We start from the raw sequence: 20,873 nt of genomic DNA on the forward strand, positions 1-20,873 counted from the left end.
TAGTGCCAGATTAAAATCAACACACACACACACACACACACACACACACACACAATGGGGGGTGGAGGTGGCGACAGCCATCTGGCCAAAACAGATACTAAATTATCAGGGCTCAAGAATCAAACATGCCGTAACCTACAGAATAAAAAATGTCTTAGAACAAGGCCACCAGCACAAGGTGGGGGGACAAACAGATCCCCCACAGCATAGCTTTAGAGAGTGCATGCCATTGCAGAGCCCCTCTCCTGCATACCTACCAACCAAACCTTTGACATGAAACAGTGCCAAGGATCTGAATGGGCAAGGCAGGTAGTGTCACAGAGGAAGAGATTTAAGACCTTCAAATATCCTGGCCTTAAAACAGTTTAGGCTAGGGGTAAGGAACTTATTATTGGTAGCATTTGGAACAAAATTAATTTAGGTAATATTTAGGTAGGGAACTTATGGTCCTCTACATGATGCTAGTCCCCAACTCCTACGACCATTGGGCATGCCAGCTGAGGCTGCTGGGGGGTTGTAATCCAGCAACATCTGGAGGGCCACAATTTCCCACCCCTTGGATTTAGGCCTTTTTAAAAGGTAAGGACCAATTTTGTGCTGAGGCATATCAGAAAGACTCACCTGTGTGTCGACCAGAGCAGCATTGGCACATGATCCAAGGACAAAACTCCTTTGCATAGCACGCTGGAAAAGCAGATGAGTTGTATCCATGAAACAGCGCTGCATCTTGCCATGATGCCGGCAGGGTTTGTGTGTGGCTTGTTCCTTGAACAGGAAACTATAGCCAGTTGGGGGGGTGGGGGGAGGAAGTAAGAGAGATTTTGACACGGCTGGGTACTGAAATTTCTGGCTTCCAGCAGGACTGTTTTGAGTCAACAGAGTTGGAATTGTTTTATGATAACAAGAGAAAGCAAACCAGAGCTAATGTGGGTGTGAACTTTCAGGTCACTTTGACGTCAAGGGAAAGTGTTATTCTATCCAGCTTCACATACAATTTTTTGAGGCAGCAGTTAGCAGTTTGCTTTGAGGTACTAGGCTCATGCTTACCTCATCTGAATTTCCCACAGCTATAACTTAAGCACAGTTTGCTGGGAGCCATTGGCGAGGCTGGATTAACTAAATGAGCAAAATAAGCACGTGCTTAGGGCCATCAAGGGAAAGGGGGACACCACAGAAATTCTCCATTGCTAGATTTTTAACATTCACAGTCACAAATCGCACAGCTGAGCAATCATTTTCATAGTTGAAGTACATACTCCCCAACATTTCTCCGAAGAAAATAGGGATGTCCTTTTTGGTTCCAGAAATTAAACTCGCCTCATTTCTAGTTTATTCTTGTATCTATCACTTTTGTTCTCCTTCACACATCCTCCAAAAGCTCATGTCACACATTTTGGATGTTGGCAAGTTGGCAATTTGTACACCACCACCCCTCCTTGTGGGCGACGATGAGAAGATAATAATGCAAGCTCTTATCAGTTGAATACGTTGTTGTTGTTAAGTCATTTAGTCGTGTCCAACTCTTCGTGACCCCATGGACCAGAGCACGCCAAGCACTCCTGTCTTCCGCTGCCTCTCGCAGTTTGGCCAAACTCATGTTAGTCGCTTCGAGAACACTATCCACCCGTCTCGCCCTCTGTCATCCCCTTCTCCTTGTGCCCTCCATCTTTCCCAACATCAGGGTCTTTTCCAGGGAGTCTTCTCTTTGCATGAGGTGGCCAAAGTATTGGAGCCTCAGCTTCAGGATCTGTCCTTACAGTGAGCACTCAGGGCGGATTTCCTTAAGAATGGATAGGTTTGATCTTCTTGTAGTCCATGGGACTCTCAAGAGTCTCCTCCAGCACCAAAATTCAAAAGCATCAATTCTTCGGCGATGAGCCTTCTTTATGGTCCAGCTCTCACTTCCATACACCACTACTGGGAAAACCATAGCTTTAACTATACGGATTTAAGTAACCTATTGTTTGTGAAGGAGGGTGGAGAAGCCATTTCTTATCTCATGTCTGTATGGGTATCAGAACCTTTATGGATAGCTTTAATTATCCATAACCTTAATGGTAACCTTAATTTTGTCTGCTACTGTTTGGGTCACCATCCGAGAGTCCAATCTAATAAAGCTCTTCCTTTGTTCCACAATAGCCTATGTACAGCAGCACAATTTTTCAAAATTCTGTGCCTCAGGATAACCCCCCCCCCCCTTTCCCTTGTAGTTTGTAATTACAGGACAAAGACAACATACCAAATTCAGTTATAGGTGGGTAGCCATGTTGGTCTGCCGTAGTCGAAACAATTAAAAAAAAAAATCCTTCCAGTAGCACCTTAGAGACCAATTTTCTTCTTGGTATGAGCTTTCGTGTATCTGAAGAAGTGTGCATGCACACGGAAGCTCATACCAAGAACAAACTTAGTTGGTCTCTAAGGTGCTACTGGAAGGGAAAAAAATTATACCAAATTCATTTCATATATTTGTAATTCTTGCCCAAGTGCCTTTTATTTCCTCTCCTAAATCCTGTTTTTTCTCTTTGAATTTGTAGCGCAAAACCACTCATTGGTGCAGTGGTGACTAAAAACCGTCCCCTAAGAGTCCATTGCTTGACTAGATCCCTAGACAGCTCTGGCCCTCTTCAGGGATTCTGCCTAAACAGGAGGGCTAAAAGTGGAGAGTGATTCCATAGGAATCTTTTGCTAGATGATTTTATGTGCTCCTTGACCTCTAGCTTTGACCTTAAGAGCCCTGCCCAGGTACCAGATTTTTGTCTTCCAGTAGTTGACAGTGTTAATCACAACCTTTCTGTGTGGTGCACAAGGCAGGTAATAGGGGAGGATGTTCAGAATTATTTGGTCTTCAGTTCTTTTACAGATAACCTTACTGCATATTGAAATATGTTCTCCAGCTGTATAAGTGTTTACTTCCTGATGTAAATTATTTTGACTGTGAACACATGTCAACACCATATTCGTGTGGTACAATGATAAATTTAGAGATCTAAATTTGGGTAGAGAGTGGTACTGCTGTAAGAGACAATTTATGGGTATTTGCTAACTGCATTTCTGAAGAGGCATTTTTGAGATGCTGGGCTCTCTGATGAAGAAATCAGTTTTTATGGCAAAATGAAAATAAGTGCGTATTTGATTTAGAGTCACTTTAGATAAATTTTAAGGCGTTTTTTTAATATATAATTTTTTAAATGGTGAAATGGATCCATAATAACTTAACTATGTTTTAGTCCCACTGAGATCATTTAAATTTGACATGCCTGACCTGTCTAGCTAATTTAAATAGGATTGCAGTGTGACCCAATTAGCACAATATTAACACTTTAGGAATCCTGTACTTAAAAAGGTATCTTCCTTCTTACTCGTCGGGATAAGTTCATTAATTGTAAGTCTTCAATTATAAATCTTCAGTTAAAAGTCTTCCAAGTTTTCAATTAGCAATGATCATGCATGCCTCAGATTAATCTCACTGGCTACGATATATCCTAAACTGTCTTTTATGCTAAAAGGCGATTGTAAAAACCATGTAGCTAGAATGGAGGCCCATTCGGTGCTCCTCTTATAGGGCCTAGATGCTCAGTTCTATGTTGAACATTTGATAATCAAAGTACAGCCACGTATTGTCCTATATATTTACTTCACAGCTGGTTTTATTTCCTTACTCAGCCTAAGATTTGATGAGACTGCAAGCTGGGAGTGTTTCAGTCTGACTCCAACTCTTTCAGTAAAGTGAAGCACCTCCATAGACCTTTGCTGTGAACAACTTAGCAGGGTGCTCCTAGAAATTGTACATCCCCATTTACATCAAAAGACACAGTCATTTCAAAAGGGCTCAAACATTCACACAAAATCCACACTGACGATGCGTACACAAATCTTGCTTGCGGAAAATTGATGAAAGTGTGAAATCCTGTCCTTGTCCACTTTGCTGTCGAAAACAACTCTTTCGACATTGCAAATATGCAGAGCTTCCTTCCACAATAACTGAGTATTACCCCTTTTCCTCTCTGAACAAGACTTAAGATTTGATTGTGACAAATGATTTGACTGGAAATGGGTTACATTGCCGTACACCAAGGCAGAGGAACTGGTCTGGGGGGGGAAATGGAAGAATATCAAGCAGAAACCAGCAACTCTTGTGAAGTGTGTTTTGATGACAACATTCGTGTTTATGTTATGTGCATGTGTTGTGCCTCAAAACCGTAACTTGATGACAGTCAACATAGATACTTCCATGGCAACGCACCATGGCCCACTGCAGAATCTTGCAATAGGCATGGCCTTGCTTTTTTAAATAAATATTTAATTTAGCCAAATTTAACTAATGTTAAGTACTATTTTGCATAAATTTCTAACTCAAGATCTTTCAGGGGAGAGGATAGGTTCAACTGCACTTTCTTATGCAACATGAATGAATAGCGTGAATAAATTTTGTCCAATCAATGAGATAGGAAAAGAGACTATGTATATAACTTGATTGTTTTCTGTGGCAGTTATCTAGTATTTGCGGTGGTGGTCATCCGAGCTATAGTAAATGTGCTGAACTGGTGCTTACTTCACTCTTTTCAGAGATTATTTCATTTCAGTGAGCCAAATTTTTAAAAGCAATATACAAGACACATTGAAACTTGGGTTCTTTGAATTCTCCTGTGCCTTCATTGGGTCTGAACGCCAACGGAAGACTGACTTTGGTTTGATTTTGCATACACAAACACAGCTTTCCACTTGTGCATTGCAAAGCCAGATGTTTCTCTGAATACATCAGGCAGGAATCACCCCAATTAGCAGTTCAGTATAAATAGTATACAAAGGCTGACAGCCAGAATTTTTGAAGTCCTTGTTCTGTGACTGACCGAAAGGTTCACGATGACTCCCAAGTAGATGTCAAAAAACTTCTAAGCACAATGGAATGCCTCTGATGTTCAGAAGAATTCATGCACTCATGGGGGGGGTGTTATTGGGTTGTTGTTTTTATTCGGATTATATATATTGTGATATTTTCTGTGAACTGCCCTGAGACCTCCGGGTATAGGGCGGTATATAAACTTAGTAAATAATAATAATACTCCCAGAATAAACCACAAGTGTTGGGTGCTACTAAGGAGCTGATGCCAACTGTAGGAATAGAATTGAAGATGATGCTGTTGACTTCCTTAGTGTTGGGGGCAGACTTGAAAAGGGCGTTGCTCTTGAGTTGCCCCCAAACACAGCTCATGTGATTCTGAGGTTTTATGAGATCACAAAGTGCTGCTTGACAGCTCTATAACAGGCAGCAAATATTAGTGATCAGGTTTCCTCTTTACAATTGGCTTAGTTCAGTTAGCTGTGGTTTTCTCTTTAATACCCTGTTAGTACCTGCACTTTGATTCGACTGCTCAAAGTATGCCAAATAACTAGCAGATGGGTAGGCAAACTAAGGCCCGGGGGCCAGATCCAGCCCAATCGCCTTCTAAATCCGGCATGCGGACGGTCCGGGAATCAGCATGTTTTTACATGAGTAGAATGTGTCCTTTTATTTAAAATGCATCTCTGGGTTATTTGTGGGGCCTGCCTGGTGTTTTTACATCACTAGAATGTGTGCTTTTATTTAAAATGCATTTCTGGGTTATTTGTGGGGCATAGGAATTAGTTCCTTTTTTTCTTCAAAATATAGTCTGGCCCCCTCACAAGATCTGAGGGACAGTGGACTGGCCCCCTGCTGAAAAAGTTTGCTGACCCTGGTAACTAACTACTTTTACTTGGTTACGTCTAAAGAGTGATGTAGCAATAGTTACCTACCAAACAGGCCACAAACCGCAAAGGGCTCTCTTCCTAACTCCAAATAACAACAACAACAACAATAAAAATAATAAACTCTTTAGCCAGTTCTGGGGGTACCTTTGGGCTTGGTGTTTCCTGAACAGCAGTTCCATGTTGCCTTCTGAAAATGTGGAGTTTCAAAGACAGTTGTAGTATGAAGCCATTGAAAGCCAATCAAAATTCCACTACCGTGTTTCTCCTAATTCCCCCCCCCCCAACAAAACACAGTATGGCTTATTTTCAAGGGGTGTCTTATTTTAACCGCGTCACATCAGCACGCTGCATAGCCACGCCTCTCCAGGCTGTTTTAATGGGAGGTGCCGTGTCACTATGGCTTATTTTCAGGGTATGGCTTATTTTTGGGGAACGGCTTATACTTCGCAAATGCATAGAAATCCTGCTATGGCTTATTTTATGGCTATGTCTTATTTTAGGAGAAACCTGGTAGGTGCAAGGAGGCCTATGTGTGCAATTAAAGCAGTTCTTTCACTCTAACCAAATGTGAAGCAATTGTTTTTTCTGGGGAGGTTTTTGAAAAGTATTTTCCTCCAAACTAACCTGTTTCGTATCAGTATTTAATGGTGGGGAGGTGGTTTGGACAGAATTTGCGCACTTGCTAATATTGATCACTGCAGATTTAACATCGACTGTGGCTATCTCAATTCTGTTTTGAGTTTTAAAGTGATGCTTCCTTCAACTGGTTGTAAGACTGGTTGTAAAGCAAAAGCTGATCAAGGAACCCACTGGTATTATTTCCCTACACCTAGGGGTTGCATAAGTGGGATAATGCAGCCCTTTTCTGTTGAATAACAAGAATGTTTAACAAAAGGGTTTGCTTGGTTTTTGTAAAGACAAATGGGGCTACATATGAAGCAGAGTTAAATTTCAAAGAGATAAACGCAGCACAACAATAATTATTTGGAATCCATTTGTTAACACAGTTGCATTCTTGCCAAGGCACAATTAAGAAGGAGACAGAAAAAGTGTTTCCGCCTCTTGAGATTGCACTGGTTCTTCAAACAACGAATCAGTGCTGTGAATACTTGTATGTATATCCTTCAAGCAGAAGCAAGCTTGTAGATCCTTGGTGTGTTACTTGGATGGGCCAGCCGTTAAAGACCTTGTTACTAAAAGATCATCAGTGTTAGTCTGCTTGTCATCCCTATGTAAAGCTGCTGCCAGCTCTGGGAACTGGGAGAAATAGTTTCTTGCAAGGATGTGCTTGTGCCTTATCTTATGGATAAACATCATCTCATAAGCCTGAAAGGAAGAAAAATATCCAAGGTTATTAAATGAGCTAAAATAAAATAAGAAGGCTAATTAAATCTATTTTTAATTAACCTTATTACTTTGATCACATGTCTGTATTGCAGGCCCACGAGCCCAGAATTTAATAAGTCATAAACTTTTTTAAAAAATACAAAGCACAATAATAATCTCGTTTTGTTTGTTTCTGAACAAGATAGCCCTACAATGGAAGTGCACAATGACTGCAAATCAACTTGTGCAGAGCGTTTACAAAATACTGAGAAATGGTTAATTTAAGCTGCAATTTCAAAACACCACATGAAAAAGTACATCCGACCTGACGCAACGGAACTTGTTTTTGAGTAAGCATACAAAGGATTGATCTTTCAGTGAATACTTGTTAAAAAAATAAAATTTCCTGCAGCAACATGGGAAGCCCATGCTTATTGAGGGCTGCATGTGAGTGCTGGACATTGCTGTGGGACTCTCAATTAGGGGAACCAGCTTTTAAGTACAGTGGAACCTTGGTTCTTGAACAGCTTAGTTGATGAACAAATCGGCTCCTGAACACCGAAAACCCGGAAGTAAGTGTTCCGGTTTTTGAACACTTTTTGGAAGCTGAACATCCAACGAGGCTTCCACTTGAGTGCAGGAAGCTCCTGCAGCCAATCGGAAGCCGCGCCTTGGTTTTCGAACGGTTTCGGGAGTCGAATGGACTCCTGAAACGGATTAAGTTCAGGAACCAAGGTTCCACTGTAAATAAAGTAAAAACCACAAAGCCTTTCAAAAGCCAACTTCCCAGAACAAGAATATAGTCAAGAACACCTGGTGAAGAATCTATCATAAATGACTAGGGCAAGAAGTGGCAGGATTAAACAGAGATGAGTAAGGCATACGGCAGATGTGAAAATCTTACAAATTAGATTTAGAGGTGAACTTTTAAAACTCCCTAATGCGACGTGAAATGACTCGGTGTTTGCAATTAAAAGCAGCCCCAAAGACTTTAGAACTGAGGGGACCTTTTTCAGCTTGGGTGAAAGCAATGAATACAAATTTTGCCACAGGGTGTGAGGTTTGGGGAATCTCAAGAGCCAGACAGTGAGGCCTAGATTTGGCTCCCAGGCCTGAGGTTCTCCATCTCTACATCAGAAGAATGGGAAAGCCAGCCAAAAACTAAGGAATACCGAACCCTCATGAAGTATATGAAAGAGAGCTTTCCATTTCACTGGTCTGCAGAGGTGCAACGCGTACAGAATTTAGTCACTATAAAACACAGCATATTTTGAATTTTAACATTAACAATTTAATCATATCTATACCTTTTCGAGATCCTTCAGTCTGAGGTGAGGCTCTGCCTCGCTCTTTTTGACAAGGAGAGTGTTCCAGGGAGACCATTCTTGGTATTTATTCCACCTGACCATGACAAGATCATGCAGATCTCCCCAGGCACTGATAGCTGACTGAGAACCCCAGAAATTTTCAACCATATAGCGCAGGTCTTGCAGCTGCAATGGAAAAGCAAGTAAGGAGGGGGGGAAAGAAGAAATAAAGCTCAGTACAAAACTGCCACATTCAAATAGTGTTTAGACTCTATTTTGAATTAATAAGGCACAGTTTCTGTTATTCTAAGACATGCATGCCTAAAATGCAAGTTTCTAAAAGCTTATTTTTGGATCCCTCTGCAGATGGAAATTCTGCATCCTCTCTTGACAGCTTGCTTAACTATTAACTTGCTGTTAGAACTTTTTCTTACGGCTTGCCCCACACCAAGTCCATACTTGTTTAAAAAGAATAAACAATCCACATTGCCAAGCCTACAACTATATGCACAGAATTAAATTCAAAGCTATAGCAATATGTTGGTGAATGAATGAAATCAAGCTACTCTGTGCTTCAAACATGTGAAAGCCTAGATGTTCAAGTTGGATTTGCCAAAGGCTGCTGACTTAGTAACTGAAAATTGTATATTTGTGCAACAAAATAATAAAGGTCGTTCACATACTGGATGATTCTGGAAAGGCAGAATCATCTTCCAACATTGTTGCTCATCTTCCAACATTGTGTATGCAATCAAATGCCAACAGTGCCCTTCAGCTCTCTATATTGTACAAACAGGCCAAACCCTACGCCAAAGGATAAATGGACATAAATCTGATACAGTGGTACCCCGCAAGACGAATGCCTCGCTAGACGAAAAACTCACAAAACGAAAGGGTTTTGCGAGTTTTTAGTTGACTCGCAAGACGAATTCGTCTATGCCTGTTTTTCGCAAGACGAATTCGTCTGGCGAGGTACCACTGTAAGCTGGCTTACCTTTTCGCTCTGGTCGGGAGGGGTGATGTCCACGTCCGCCATTTTGGATCGACTGTGCATGCGCAGTCGATCCAAAATGGCAGACGCGGACAACATCCCTCCCGACCGCAGCGAAAAGGTAAGCTCCGCTGCCGGTCGGGAGGGGGCCGTGGGATCGTGCCCAATGTCGGGCATCATCCCACGGCCCCCTCCCTCCCTCCCGGAGCCGCGGAGCTGCGTTTTAAGACTGCAGCGATCGCTGCAGTCTTAAAACACAGCACCGCGGAGCTCCGGTGCCGGTCGGGAGGGAGCCGTGGGATCATGCCCGATGTCGGGCATCATCCCACGGCCCCCTCCCTCCCTCCCGGAGCCGCGGAGCTGCGTTTTAAGACTGCAGCGATTGCTGCAGTCTTAAAACACAGCACCGCGGAGCTCCGGTGCCGGTCGGGAGGGGGCCGTGGGATCATGCCCGATGTCGGGCATCATCCCACGGCCCCCTCCCTCCCTCCCGGAGTCGCGGAGCTGCGTTTTAAGACTGCAGCGATCGCTGCAGTCTTAAAACACAGCACCGCGGAGCTCCGGTGCCGGTCGGGAGGGGGCCGTGGGATCATGCCCGATGTCGGGCATCATCCCACGGCCCCCTCCCTCCCTCCCGGAGCCGCGGCGCCGTGTTTTAAGACTGAAGCGAGAGAACAGCAGCGCTGCTGTTCGCTCACTGCAGTCTTAAAACGCGGCTTGGCTTGGCTCCGGTGCCGGTCGGGAGGGGCCCCCGGACTTTTTTTCCCATAGGAACGCATTAATTAAATTTTTATGCGTTCCTATGGGAAAAGGTGCCTCGCAAGACGAAATTTCCGCAAGACGAAGAGTCTTGCGGAACGAATTAATTTCGTCTTGCGAGGCACCACTGTATCAGGAATCACAAGACAGAGAAACCAGTAGGAGAACACTTCAATCTCCCAGGACATTCTATAAAAGATCTCAAAGTAGCTGTCTTAATACAAAGAAATTTCAGAAATAGACTGGAAAGAGAAGTGGCTGAATTGCAACTAATCACCAAACTTAAAACCATGGAGAAACCTGGTCTGAACAAAGACATTGGATTCTTATCTCATTATACATGACAAAGCTATCTTTAGCCATCTCACCCCTTGCCTTTCCCTGCAAGACTAATTGCAGCCGTTAAGAGTCGTCAACAGGTTTTCCACACCTATCAGCTGATCACCCATTCCCACCACCCTTCTGAGTAATACCCCTCCCCACTCCCTCACTGCATTTAAGGATCTGGTGACTTCTGTTTCAGTGTATCTGAAGAAGTGTGCATGCACACAAAAGCTCATACCAAGAACAAACTCAGTTGGTCTCTAAGGTGCTACTGGAAAGAAATTGTTATTCTGGAAAGGCAGACGTTATGCCATAAATGTTTGGAAATCCACGAAGATAAATCAGGAAATGTCTGCCAAAATCATTTGCACTTGTTTAAAATTACAGAGGGCAATTAATCTAAACATCAGGAAAAACTTTCTGACAGTAAGAGGTGTTCAACAGTGGAATGGTCTCCCTCGTGACGTTGTGGACTCTCCTTCCTTGGAGGTTTTTAAGCAGAGGTTCGATGGCCATCTGTCATGGATGCTTTAGCTGAGATTCCTGCATTGCAGGGGGTTGGAACAGATGACCCTGAGGGTCCCTTCCAACTCTACAGTTCTGTGAATCTATGATTCTATTATGTAATAAGTTCTGCGGCTTGGGTAATGGCGTTTCCCCCATCTACTCAGCCCATGCCCTTCGGAAATGGGCTCAGGGAATGGGGTCAGGAGAAACCCTGCAAACACCAACACAGGGCGAGGAGGGGCGATCAAAACGCTTGCCCAGATGGAACGATCACGGTTAGTGTGACACTGAATTACTTATAGCATAAACTAAAACGATGAGAGCAAAAACCTGATGTAAATGGTTAGAGAATGATGTCAGAAAGATAGCAAAAAGTCCTCTACAGTAAGGCACTTATAGAATAAATGCATCCAAATGACTCAAGAAAGTGGGCTAGGCAGAGGACAAAAACCTCCAGGTTCACGGGGCAATCTGGTTTTTTGGGGGGTGGAAGGGTATTTTTCCCATGAGAACCTAAATATGAGCATAAATAGTCATGCAACAATGCATCTGTATGACAAGCATCATAGCAGTTCTAGCAGTGGATTTAATAACTGTCGTGGAAGATGGGAGGAAACATCCATGACTAAATAAAAGAATATCGCTAGAACATCTAATAATCATCATAATAAATATTTTTGCCACCAGCATTGTAAGGCAATTAAATAACAGTCCATAGAATAAAATTTCATCTGTTATACACACAGCACAGTTCAGAGACTGAAGAATTCTTTATAAACTTAGGATAGCAGCCTATTTTTAAATCAGTGCCAATTAAAACAAATCACTCCCGAGTTCTGAACAAGAGTTCCCGAGTTCTGAGCAAGATGAAATCTAATCCAAGCAAATCAAGGGACATATCCTTCTCACTGAAACAAAATCTAGAATGTGGGCTGTTGCTAATATTTTCATCGCTATAACATTCTTCTCGAGTTGCCTGACCTCTGTGCACCATGGCTTAAGAATATCCTCATTGCAACTTTGCCGAACGAAAATGATAAGCCTGTTTATTGGCTGTCAGCAACAAGTGGGGTGGTCGGAGTAGTGGGGAAGAGCCAATGAATGAAGCCCAGTGTACCCATGTGACAGAAAAAGGTGGCGGAAGCCTGGGCTAGTAGAGTTGTTGTTGTTCAGTCGTTCAGTCATGTCCGACTCTTCGTGACCCCATGGACCAGAGCACGCCAGGCACGCCTATCCTTCACTGCCTCTCGCAGTTTGGCCAAACTCATGTTAGTAGCTTCGAGAACACTGTCCAACCATCTCATCCTCTGTCATCCCCTTCTCCTTGTGCCCTCCATCTTTCCCAACATCAGGGTCTTTTCTAGAGAGTCTTCTCTTCTCATGAGGTGGCCAAAGTACTGGAGCCTCAACTTCAGGATCTGTCCTTCTAGTGAGCACCCAGGGCTGATTTCTTTGAGAATAGATAGGTTTGATCTTCTTGCAGTCCATGGGACTCTCAAGAGTCTCCTCCTGCACCATAATTCAAAAGCATCAATTCTTCGGCGATCAGCCTTCTTTATGGTCCAGCTCTCACTTCCGTACATTACTACTGGGAAAACCATAGCTTTAACTATACGGACCTTTGTCGGCAAGGTGATGTCTTTGCTTTTTAAGATGCTGTCTAGGTTTGTCATTGCTTTTCTCCCAAGAAGCAGGCGTCTTCTAATTTCGTGACTGCTGTCACCATCTGCACTGACCATGGAACTCAAGAAAGTGAAATCTCTCACTGCCTCCATTTCTTCCCCTTCTATTTGCCAGGAGGTGATGGGACCAGTGGCCATGATCTTAGTTTTTTTTTATGTTGAGCTTCAGACCATATTTTGCGCTCTCCTCTTTCACCTTCATTAAAAGGTTCTTTAATTCCTCCTCACTTTCTGCCATCAAGGTAGTATCATCAGCATATCTGAGGTTGTTGATATTTTTTCCGGCAATCTTAATTCCGGTTTGGGATTCATCCAGTCCAGCCTTTCGCATGATGAATTCTGCATATAAGTTAAATAAGCAGGGAGACAATATACAGCCTTGTCGTACTCCTTTCCCAATTTTGAACCAATCAGTTGTTCCATATCCAGTTCTAACTGTAGCTTCTTGTTCCACATAGTGAACCAATTCAACGCTCCAGGTAGGAGATCATATTTTTGAATGTTTCCCTATGTGAAATTTCCTGCAAGGAGAAAACTAGCACAAAGAGAGCAACCTAGGCTGCAATGTAACTCTCTGACATGCCAGATTTCTTACTGGAAGGTGTGTCCCCCACCCCCAAATACAGTAGAAGCATTAAAAAAAATGTGCCATTGACACTCAGTCTTATAATGTTCAGTAGATTCTGCTGCATTGTGTAAAGCAGGCCTCAGTGGTTTGGGGATCCAGAATCACCAAGTAAAACTGAGATAACAGGAGAAAAAGAAAGGGGGCTGCAGAAAGAAAGGGGAAACTTCGTATTGGCCTGGTAATATGGTACTAATGCAAAGAGAGCCTAGAGATGTGAAGGCAAAGGGGGGGGGGATATCAGAATACCTTCCTTTCCCCTCATTTTTCTCCTGAGGCCTGAAGTGGAGAAACTGAAAACTTGGGAGTAAATTAAAAATTCATCTTAAGAAACATGCTCTCTTGCAGATTATGCTGAAATGCTTTTTAATTCTTTATTTCATTTATGAATCTGCTTCCTGTAAAACGTCCCCAAGCAATTTAACCATAAAAACATGCATCAAAAGTCCAATACAGATGAGGACTGGGATAAAAATCTTCACTGAAAAGGCTTGTTGTAAAAGGAAACGTAAAAGAGCAGCCTGATATGTACTGGGAGGCTGCTCCAAAATGTAGGTGCCACCACAATAAAGGTTTGGGGTGATAGGAAACTTAACTAGTTCTGTCAGTGCCTGTGCAAACAAGTTTCACTCTTAGACAGCAACTGAGCAGTCTGTCAGAGATGAGAGGCAGGTTTTGGCAGCGGCAGAGTAAAAAGTAGCATAGGCAAAGTTAAGCATGTCTCATCCACTTCTATAAACCCTCTTCCCTTGCTTACTGTTCACACTGTTCTTCTGAGTGGGTGATGCAGACAGAATACAGTGGTACCTTGGAAGTCGAGTGGAATCTGTTCTGTAAGTCCATTCGACTTCCAAAACACAAGGCGCAGCTTCCGATTGGCTGCAGGAAGCTCCTGCAGCCAATTGGAAGATGCAGAAACCGCATGAGACGTTCAGGTTCCAAAGAACTTCCGGGTTTGCAGCATTCGGGAGCCAAAACGTTTGACTCGCAAGGTGTTCAGGATGCAAGGTATGGCTGTATCATGTTGGATTAGGTAGAACACCATACTTAGGTAAGGTAGGATGCAGCTCCAATTCCAACAGTGGCACTAGATTGCATCCGATTGTGTCCCTCTGCTCATGGAAGGCTCTTTGGTCCAGCTGGTGCTTCTGTGAAATGGGGGAGGAGTTATCCATCCCCCTGCTTCCCCCAGGGGTGTACGAAGTGGGGGGCAGAGGGGGCGGGCCGGCCTGGGTGCCACTCTGGGTGTGTGTGTGACAAGATGGCCCCTGCCTCCCCCCAGCTGTAGAGCGGCCGAGGGTGTGCGCCGTCCATACAGACGCTGTGCAAGTGGCAGCCCGTATAGAGTGTGCATGTGCGGCAATCCGTACGGAGTGCGCATCTGCTGGATGCCACACATGCGCAGTCCATACGGGCTGCCTGCCCCGGGTGCCGGAGAGGGTTCCTCCGCCACTGACTGCCCGCACCCATCCAAAATCTGCTCCAGGGGGTCAAGGGATCCTTTGGATCAGAATGGGACATGGCATGGGGAGCTGCAAGAGAAAGGAGGAATTTGTTTTTTTGTTTTTTAATGACCTCTCCCTTCCATGCATGGAAGCCTCTACTGGAAAAAAAGAACATTCTGTAAGGTAAGGGATACAACTGAACACAACCCTATATTTGTAGCTATTGTAAGAAGAAGAAGAAGAAGAAGAAGAAGAAGAAGAAGAAGAGGAGGAGGAGGAGGAGGAGGAGGAGGAGGAGGAGGAGGAGGAGGAGTTTGGATTTGATATTCCACTTTATCACTACCCAAAGGAGTCTCAAAGTGGCTAACATTCTCCTTTCCCTTCCTCCCCCACAACAAACACTCTGTGAGGTGAGTGGAGCTGAGAGACTTCAGAGAAGTGTGACTAGCCCAAGGTCACCCAGCAGCTGCATGTGGAGGAGCAGAGACGCGAACCCGGTTCCCCAGATTATGAGTCTACCGCTCTTAACCACTACACCACACTGGCTCTGTTTTAGTAAAACAACAGCAGTTTTATTTCAGAACTGTTGTTGCTAGCATCCGTCTGTCTCAAAAGACGAGTGCGACTCCAGGGTGAAGTCAAACTGCTGTGTCGGCACCACCAAAGTGACCTCCCAGGGACACAAGCATTGGCAGCATATATGGAGGTTCTGGGCTGCCCAGGCAACAAGACCCACCCCCCAGCCAAAGGAAAGCAGAGCAATACGCTTCACACAACCTTGGCTGCAGGAGTTGCTGGAAGGAAGCGTACAAGGTGCCATCCAATCATTTAGGGGACTCTTCTCCAGATTTCCCCCGAAGATATTCCACAAGGCAGTGGAGGTTTAGGGTCAGCATTTTCCTTCTCCTAGACGGGCTACCTTCCCAAGTTGACAACCCCCATCTGCCCCCCACTTCCCTCTAAAGCATGTGCAGAAACTGCCTTCTTGACCGTTGGACACACTCTTGGTCCTGTCTACTCAATCCACCAGAATCTGTCTTTGCATGCAGAGTCCCTAACTCATGGAGAGTTTGAGACCCATTGGCTACCCTCACCTGGTTTAGCTGTCCAGTCAAAGCTGTTTCCTGGGGTGCGGCTGCTGAGTGCAGGGTGGGGACCAAAGGTGGACAAACTGCCCCAGAAGGAGAATGACATGTCCCCACCCAAAAAAATCCCTGTTCTAGGACTACATTGAACAATACAATTTTATGTGCTGCTAAGTTGTATTTCACGTTCTTAAAGTAGCAAAGTAAGATCATATTTCACGAGTATTTTTCTCCAAAATGCCTCTGGAAACACACACACACCATACAAAATCTCCATGACTCAAGATTTCCACAAATGTTCACCTCTGTCTACTTTGATTGGGTTTAGACTTGGATTTGATAGCACATCCATGTGTGGAAGCAAAGGCAAGCCTATATGTGAAGGAGAAAAAGCACGACTGGTGTCAGAATAGGGTTGGAAACTGCAAACGACCCACTGGCAGGAAATGACTTATTATCAAGGCAAGAAACAAAACAAAAAGGAACGTTCTGTGTAATGTAAAAGCCTCTGTGCTCTGCTTCTATTTACAGCCGGCACAATATAAAACTCCGTTCCATTTTGAGCTGTCCGAAAATATTATCTTTAACATCACTATTCTCTGTCCTCTGCATACCTGTATTATGAAGGCAATCTTAGCACCGTCCTTGTAATTCAATTCTGATTCTCGGAGATTCCGGAGCATACGTTTGTATTTCAAGAAGGCTTCCCTCTGACGAGCCTCATTATCCAGCTTGCAGCACAGACGGCAACGGCCAACAGTGTGTGAACTAACAGATATGGCAAAATCCGTAGAGGGCAGGTACCTTTTGCAACCAAGGCAAAAGTGGATGTTGTGGTAAAGCCTCATTGGATCAGGTGGAACCTGAAATGAAAACAGATCAGCTAATGAACGATAGCAGTATTTTCACATTAAGTCATTAGCCTGGTCCACAGATCTTGTCCCAAAGCAGTCGCTGACAACTGTATGCATAGAAATCTTTGAAATTGAAGAAATATATATCTACAAAACAATTCTGCTGCAGCACAGCATGTGGCCTGTCAAATGCAATCTGTTTCCCCATTATATACAGTAAACCGAGTGATTATGAACATATTTTTGAAGTTTGATATGTGAGGATGGGTTTAAAGGGCTAAATATTCTGCTAAATTATATAAAAACACTTTGAGGAGAATGAAATTGTCCATATGGACTACTATGGTTGTGTTTTTGAGATGATGCAGAGCAAGAGGTGAAGGCGGAAACACTAAGGTCTTCAGAAACCATTGTTTAGCCATTTATTTTATTTTTCTCTTTATTCCTTTATTGTCAATGCAACCTACTACAAAAACTATATAGAATGATCTCCTTTTAATTGCCACAATGATTTTGAAGAAGCAGTAAGTGCACATTTTAGTTATGGTCCTTCTCTGTATTTGCCAATAACAACAAGCATTTGTTTTGAGGATTTTTTTTTTCTTTTTTCAGTTTTATATGTGTGCCCTTTCACTTTCAGTGCCTTCAACCTTTTACAAAACAGAGAATATCAGCTGCAAAGCTGATAAAACCTTTATTTCCCCCATCCTCCAGCTAGCATTCAGTTGCTTTGTCAGAAACACTTGAAAATACTTTATTTAAAACAGTTTTAAACACACACACAAATTATCAGATGGTTAGAACACTGTTCTCATGTGTGTTTTGTGCAATAAAGTTAAATAAGAAAGAGAAGCACCCATTTCTTTTCAATGTGGTTTCATGCACTCAAACTTGTCTGGCATTTTCAGTGCCAAATGAGCAGCTCTTCCAGCATGCTAAGTAAGTAATTAGTTTGGTTTGTCCAGTTGCCACTAATGTTCTTAAAACCGCTTTAAATGTTATTTCTGAGACTGGCATTCCTGCCAAGGTGTATTAAATCCAAACACAGCTATCCTATAGCCTTGGTCTCCAGATGCAATGACTCAGAAGCCCAATTTTGGGGGGGAGAAATAAAGCTGTAGCCAATAACCCTGTTCAACATTTCTCCATTCTAGTTTCATGGTGCTGGCTGGGGAAAAAAATTGCCTCTGGCCTAAATCCAATCTGCTTGTATAAGCAGAAAAGTTATTTGTTCTTCTGACAGATGTCATAATCACCAGAGAATGGTGACATCTCCATCAAAATGAGTGCCATCTGAATGATTTCAGCAAGGCACCTTAAATTTTGTAATCATGTTCATCTTACCTTTTTATGGAACCTGAGATCTCAAGCGAATTAAGTTCAAGCTCAGTAACAATGGCAACACTAACATTTATAGCTCAACATGCTTGAGCCATACAACCTTGGCAGTATTATCCTCATATGATAAAAGGAAGACAGAGACTGCGAAAATAATGTCTTGACTAAGGCAATTTAATGACGATGTGTCTAAAGTGCAACTTGAGCTTGACTTCCCAGCTCATGCTCTTAGACACTGTTATCAGTTTGTTTTACCGCTTCCCATGTTGATCTCTTCCTATTTACTAGGGGCAAGTTAACATCCTTTGTTCTGCTGTTAAGAAGCGATACAGGAGTTTCGTTCATATACATAGCACAGCCTTCTCAAAATGTCTTCTGTTGAATAACTGAATAAGGAAAAAGAAATCATTCTTTTCTCCATTATCCAGAAATTCAACTGCCTCTGGGTAGACTATGGACTCTTCAGCGAGTAGTTTTACTTAGCTGCACGCCAAGGAACAATTGTAACAGAGAAGAAAAGTGGGGGAAAATACCTTGAGATATCTAGCAACCTCTGGATTAAAAAGTGGTGTTTTGATATACTGAAGAAATAATGTACATATTCTTTGTCTGAGCCCGTCTAAGTTACATTCCTTCACTCCCCTCATCATGAGGTCTGCTTCTCTGTCAATCAATTCCACGATATCATGTGTGAGTTTAGAGTCATGTTCCTGCAAAGGCAAAGCAAGATGTTTAGCAAATCACATGCACATCATTTCTTAATTCCTCACACCGATTGCCTGTCAATTATGAAAGAGTAAATGCTCCAAGGCATCTTAAAGCTTAGCTTTTGGGGAAATGATGGGTGTGTCATCATAAAAGGCACACAGTCGTGCACCTCCTGCTCAGTGGAGCAGTTGTAGTTGCTTCTCAGTCGGAGTATCAAAAACCATTGGCTCTCAGAAATGGGAATCGTTTATCCACACACCTATCTCACTGTCTTTAAATAACTGTCTGTCCAGATCAATTTTATGCTATGTTTATATACAGAAAGTGTTCACTGACAGGAGTGAATAAGAGCTCTTTCCCCCAATGCAGTATCAAGCACAGTCCTGCCCAGACCAGACTGGTACTACAGTGTATGTGTGTGTTTGTTTGTGAGAGTGCATGTGTGTGCTTGCTGGCTCAGTTGGTAGAGCATGAGACTCTTAATTTCAGGGTTGTGGGTTCGAGCCCCACAATTGGGCAAAAGATTCCTGCATTGCAGAGGGTTGGACTAGATGATGCTTGTGGTCCCTGCCAACTCTACAATTCTGTGACTTATTTAACACACCTGTATTCTATGATGAGAGCGTGCATGAATAAGAGAGTTAATGGTCCTTACACCACACCAGGCTCTTAATGTAAATTGGACAGACATGTGCTATTTACTCGTAAGTAGCTGAACAGTGTGTGGTACAGTTTGGCTACGATGCTTCCTGAAATCAAAGGGATTTTCCTTCCTGGCTGTTGGGGACTGAGGTCAGGCATATTTTCAACTGTAAACTGCCTTGGGTGCCTTGGCAAAAAGGGGATATATTAATGCGGCAAATAAATCCTCCTATGCAGGTTTATTGAGAAGTCCCGCTAGGTTTAAGTGTGCTTAGGACTTTGGTTTTACACTTCTTAGCTAATGTAAAAGTATCGGTATATAGCGGGCACCCTGGTGGCAAAAGATGAATGCAGGGGCCCCTTAAGCCCTTGCACACCGTCCGTAATTGACAGTGTACTGTGTGTGATCTCAGTAGGGCTTCTTTAAAAGCTTGAGAGAGAGAGATACCTTCACCGTGTGCTTCAGCGTTAGCAGCACATCCAGCCGTTCATCCTGCGGAAGGTCTTTCATACTAATGCTGCGGTAGATTTCGAGCAGCTCCCTGGCCCGCAGCGTGAACTGCGTATCCATCTCTGTAACTTTGCCATCAAATGCTTTCCACTTTTTGGGGGCTGCACACTTGAGAAACATTTTGAATCGCCGAGTTAGAATGAAGAAAGGAATCGAGGACAATGCTTTGCAATGTGACCAAAGGAAGCTTATAGAGTCTACAAATATGACGCCCTGCTAATGAGAACTGCTGCTGCCCCAATAAATGTGCAACTATCTGAAACGAGACATTTTAGTAGATTTGTTGCCAAATTGAGGTTTCCTAACAAACACAAAACCAGATAAACAATACTGTATATTCTGGCATAGAAGACTACTTTTTATTCCAGGAAAATCTTCTCAAAAGTCAGGGGTCGTCTTATACGCCGGGTGGAGAATCTGTGGTCGAGTATATCTCAAACTCTATATTTTAACTGGAAAAGTTGGGGGTCGTCTTATACGCCCAGTCGTCTTATATGCCGGAAAATACGGTAATTAGAAGGGGGGGGGAGAGAGAGACTGTTCATTCCATATACTAATTTACTGGTTGCTGTCAGAGTACAACTAAAAACCAGTATTATGCCATAATAAACTCTGCTAATGCATGGAGATGATCGAACATCAGGACTGCCACCGATATTCTCAAAATATGGAAACAATTTGTTCATCTTTGAACAATGTAACAACAATAACAACAGCAATTTTATTATTTATTACAACAAGTTTATTACTTATAACAACAACAACAACTTTATTATTTATACCCCACCCATCTGGGTTTCTCCAGCCACACTGGGAGTTTGGGAATTCTATGAGTGTGACAATAACTTTATACAGTACCTGCTGAATTTCTGCCTGTCTTACTGCTATTGAAGCCACAGCCCTTCTGTCAGCAGAAAGGGTTGTGATCCTAGATGAAAGTTCCTTCATAAGATAACGGAAGCCAATGGGGAGCAAATAACCATAAGAACACCAGAGCATCCCTGCAGGTTCAGGTCAAAGGCACATCTAAGTCCAGCAT

The 20,873-nt window shown here is 43.1% G+C and overlaps 2 protein-coding genes across 2 annotated transcripts in view; both read right to left on the reverse strand.

The window, feature by feature from the left end:
- LOC117054561 (V-type proton ATPase subunit S1-like) overlaps window positions 1–783 on the reverse strand; it is a 40,011-nt gene extending 39,228 nt beyond the window's left edge. The window contains exon 1 of the mRNA XM_033163518.1: window positions 622–783. Coding sequence (XP_033019409.1) covers window positions 622–734 — 113 coding nt within the window. The 5' untranslated portion in view covers window positions 735–783. The remainder of the gene's footprint in view (window positions 1–621) is intronic.
- A 5,907-nt stretch (window positions 784–6,690) lies between these two features.
- The window catches only part of IQUB (IQ motif and ubiquitin domain containing), a 34,170-nt gene continuing 19,987 nt past the window's right edge, over window positions 6,691–20,873 (reverse strand). Inside the window, exons 8-12 of the mRNA XM_033162296.1 lie at window positions 19,772–19,942; window positions 18,507–18,683; window positions 16,396–16,644; window positions 8,364–8,549; window positions 6,691–7,056 (exon numbers count right to left, since the gene is read on the reverse strand). Of these exons, the coding sequence (XP_033018187.1) occupies window positions 6,889–7,056; window positions 8,364–8,549; window positions 16,396–16,644; window positions 18,507–18,683; window positions 19,772–19,942 (951 nt within the window). The 3' untranslated portion in view covers window positions 6,691–6,888. The remainder of the gene's footprint in view (window positions 7,057–8,363; window positions 8,550–16,395; window positions 16,645–18,506; window positions 18,684–19,771; window positions 19,943–20,873) is intronic.

This window comes from Lacerta agilis, chromosome 10 (genome assembly GCF_009819535.1).
Source record: "Lacerta agilis isolate rLacAgi1 chromosome 10, rLacAgi1.pri, whole genome shotgun sequence".
Lineage (NCBI taxonomy): Eukaryota > Metazoa > Chordata > Lepidosauria > Squamata > Lacertidae > Lacerta > Lacerta agilis.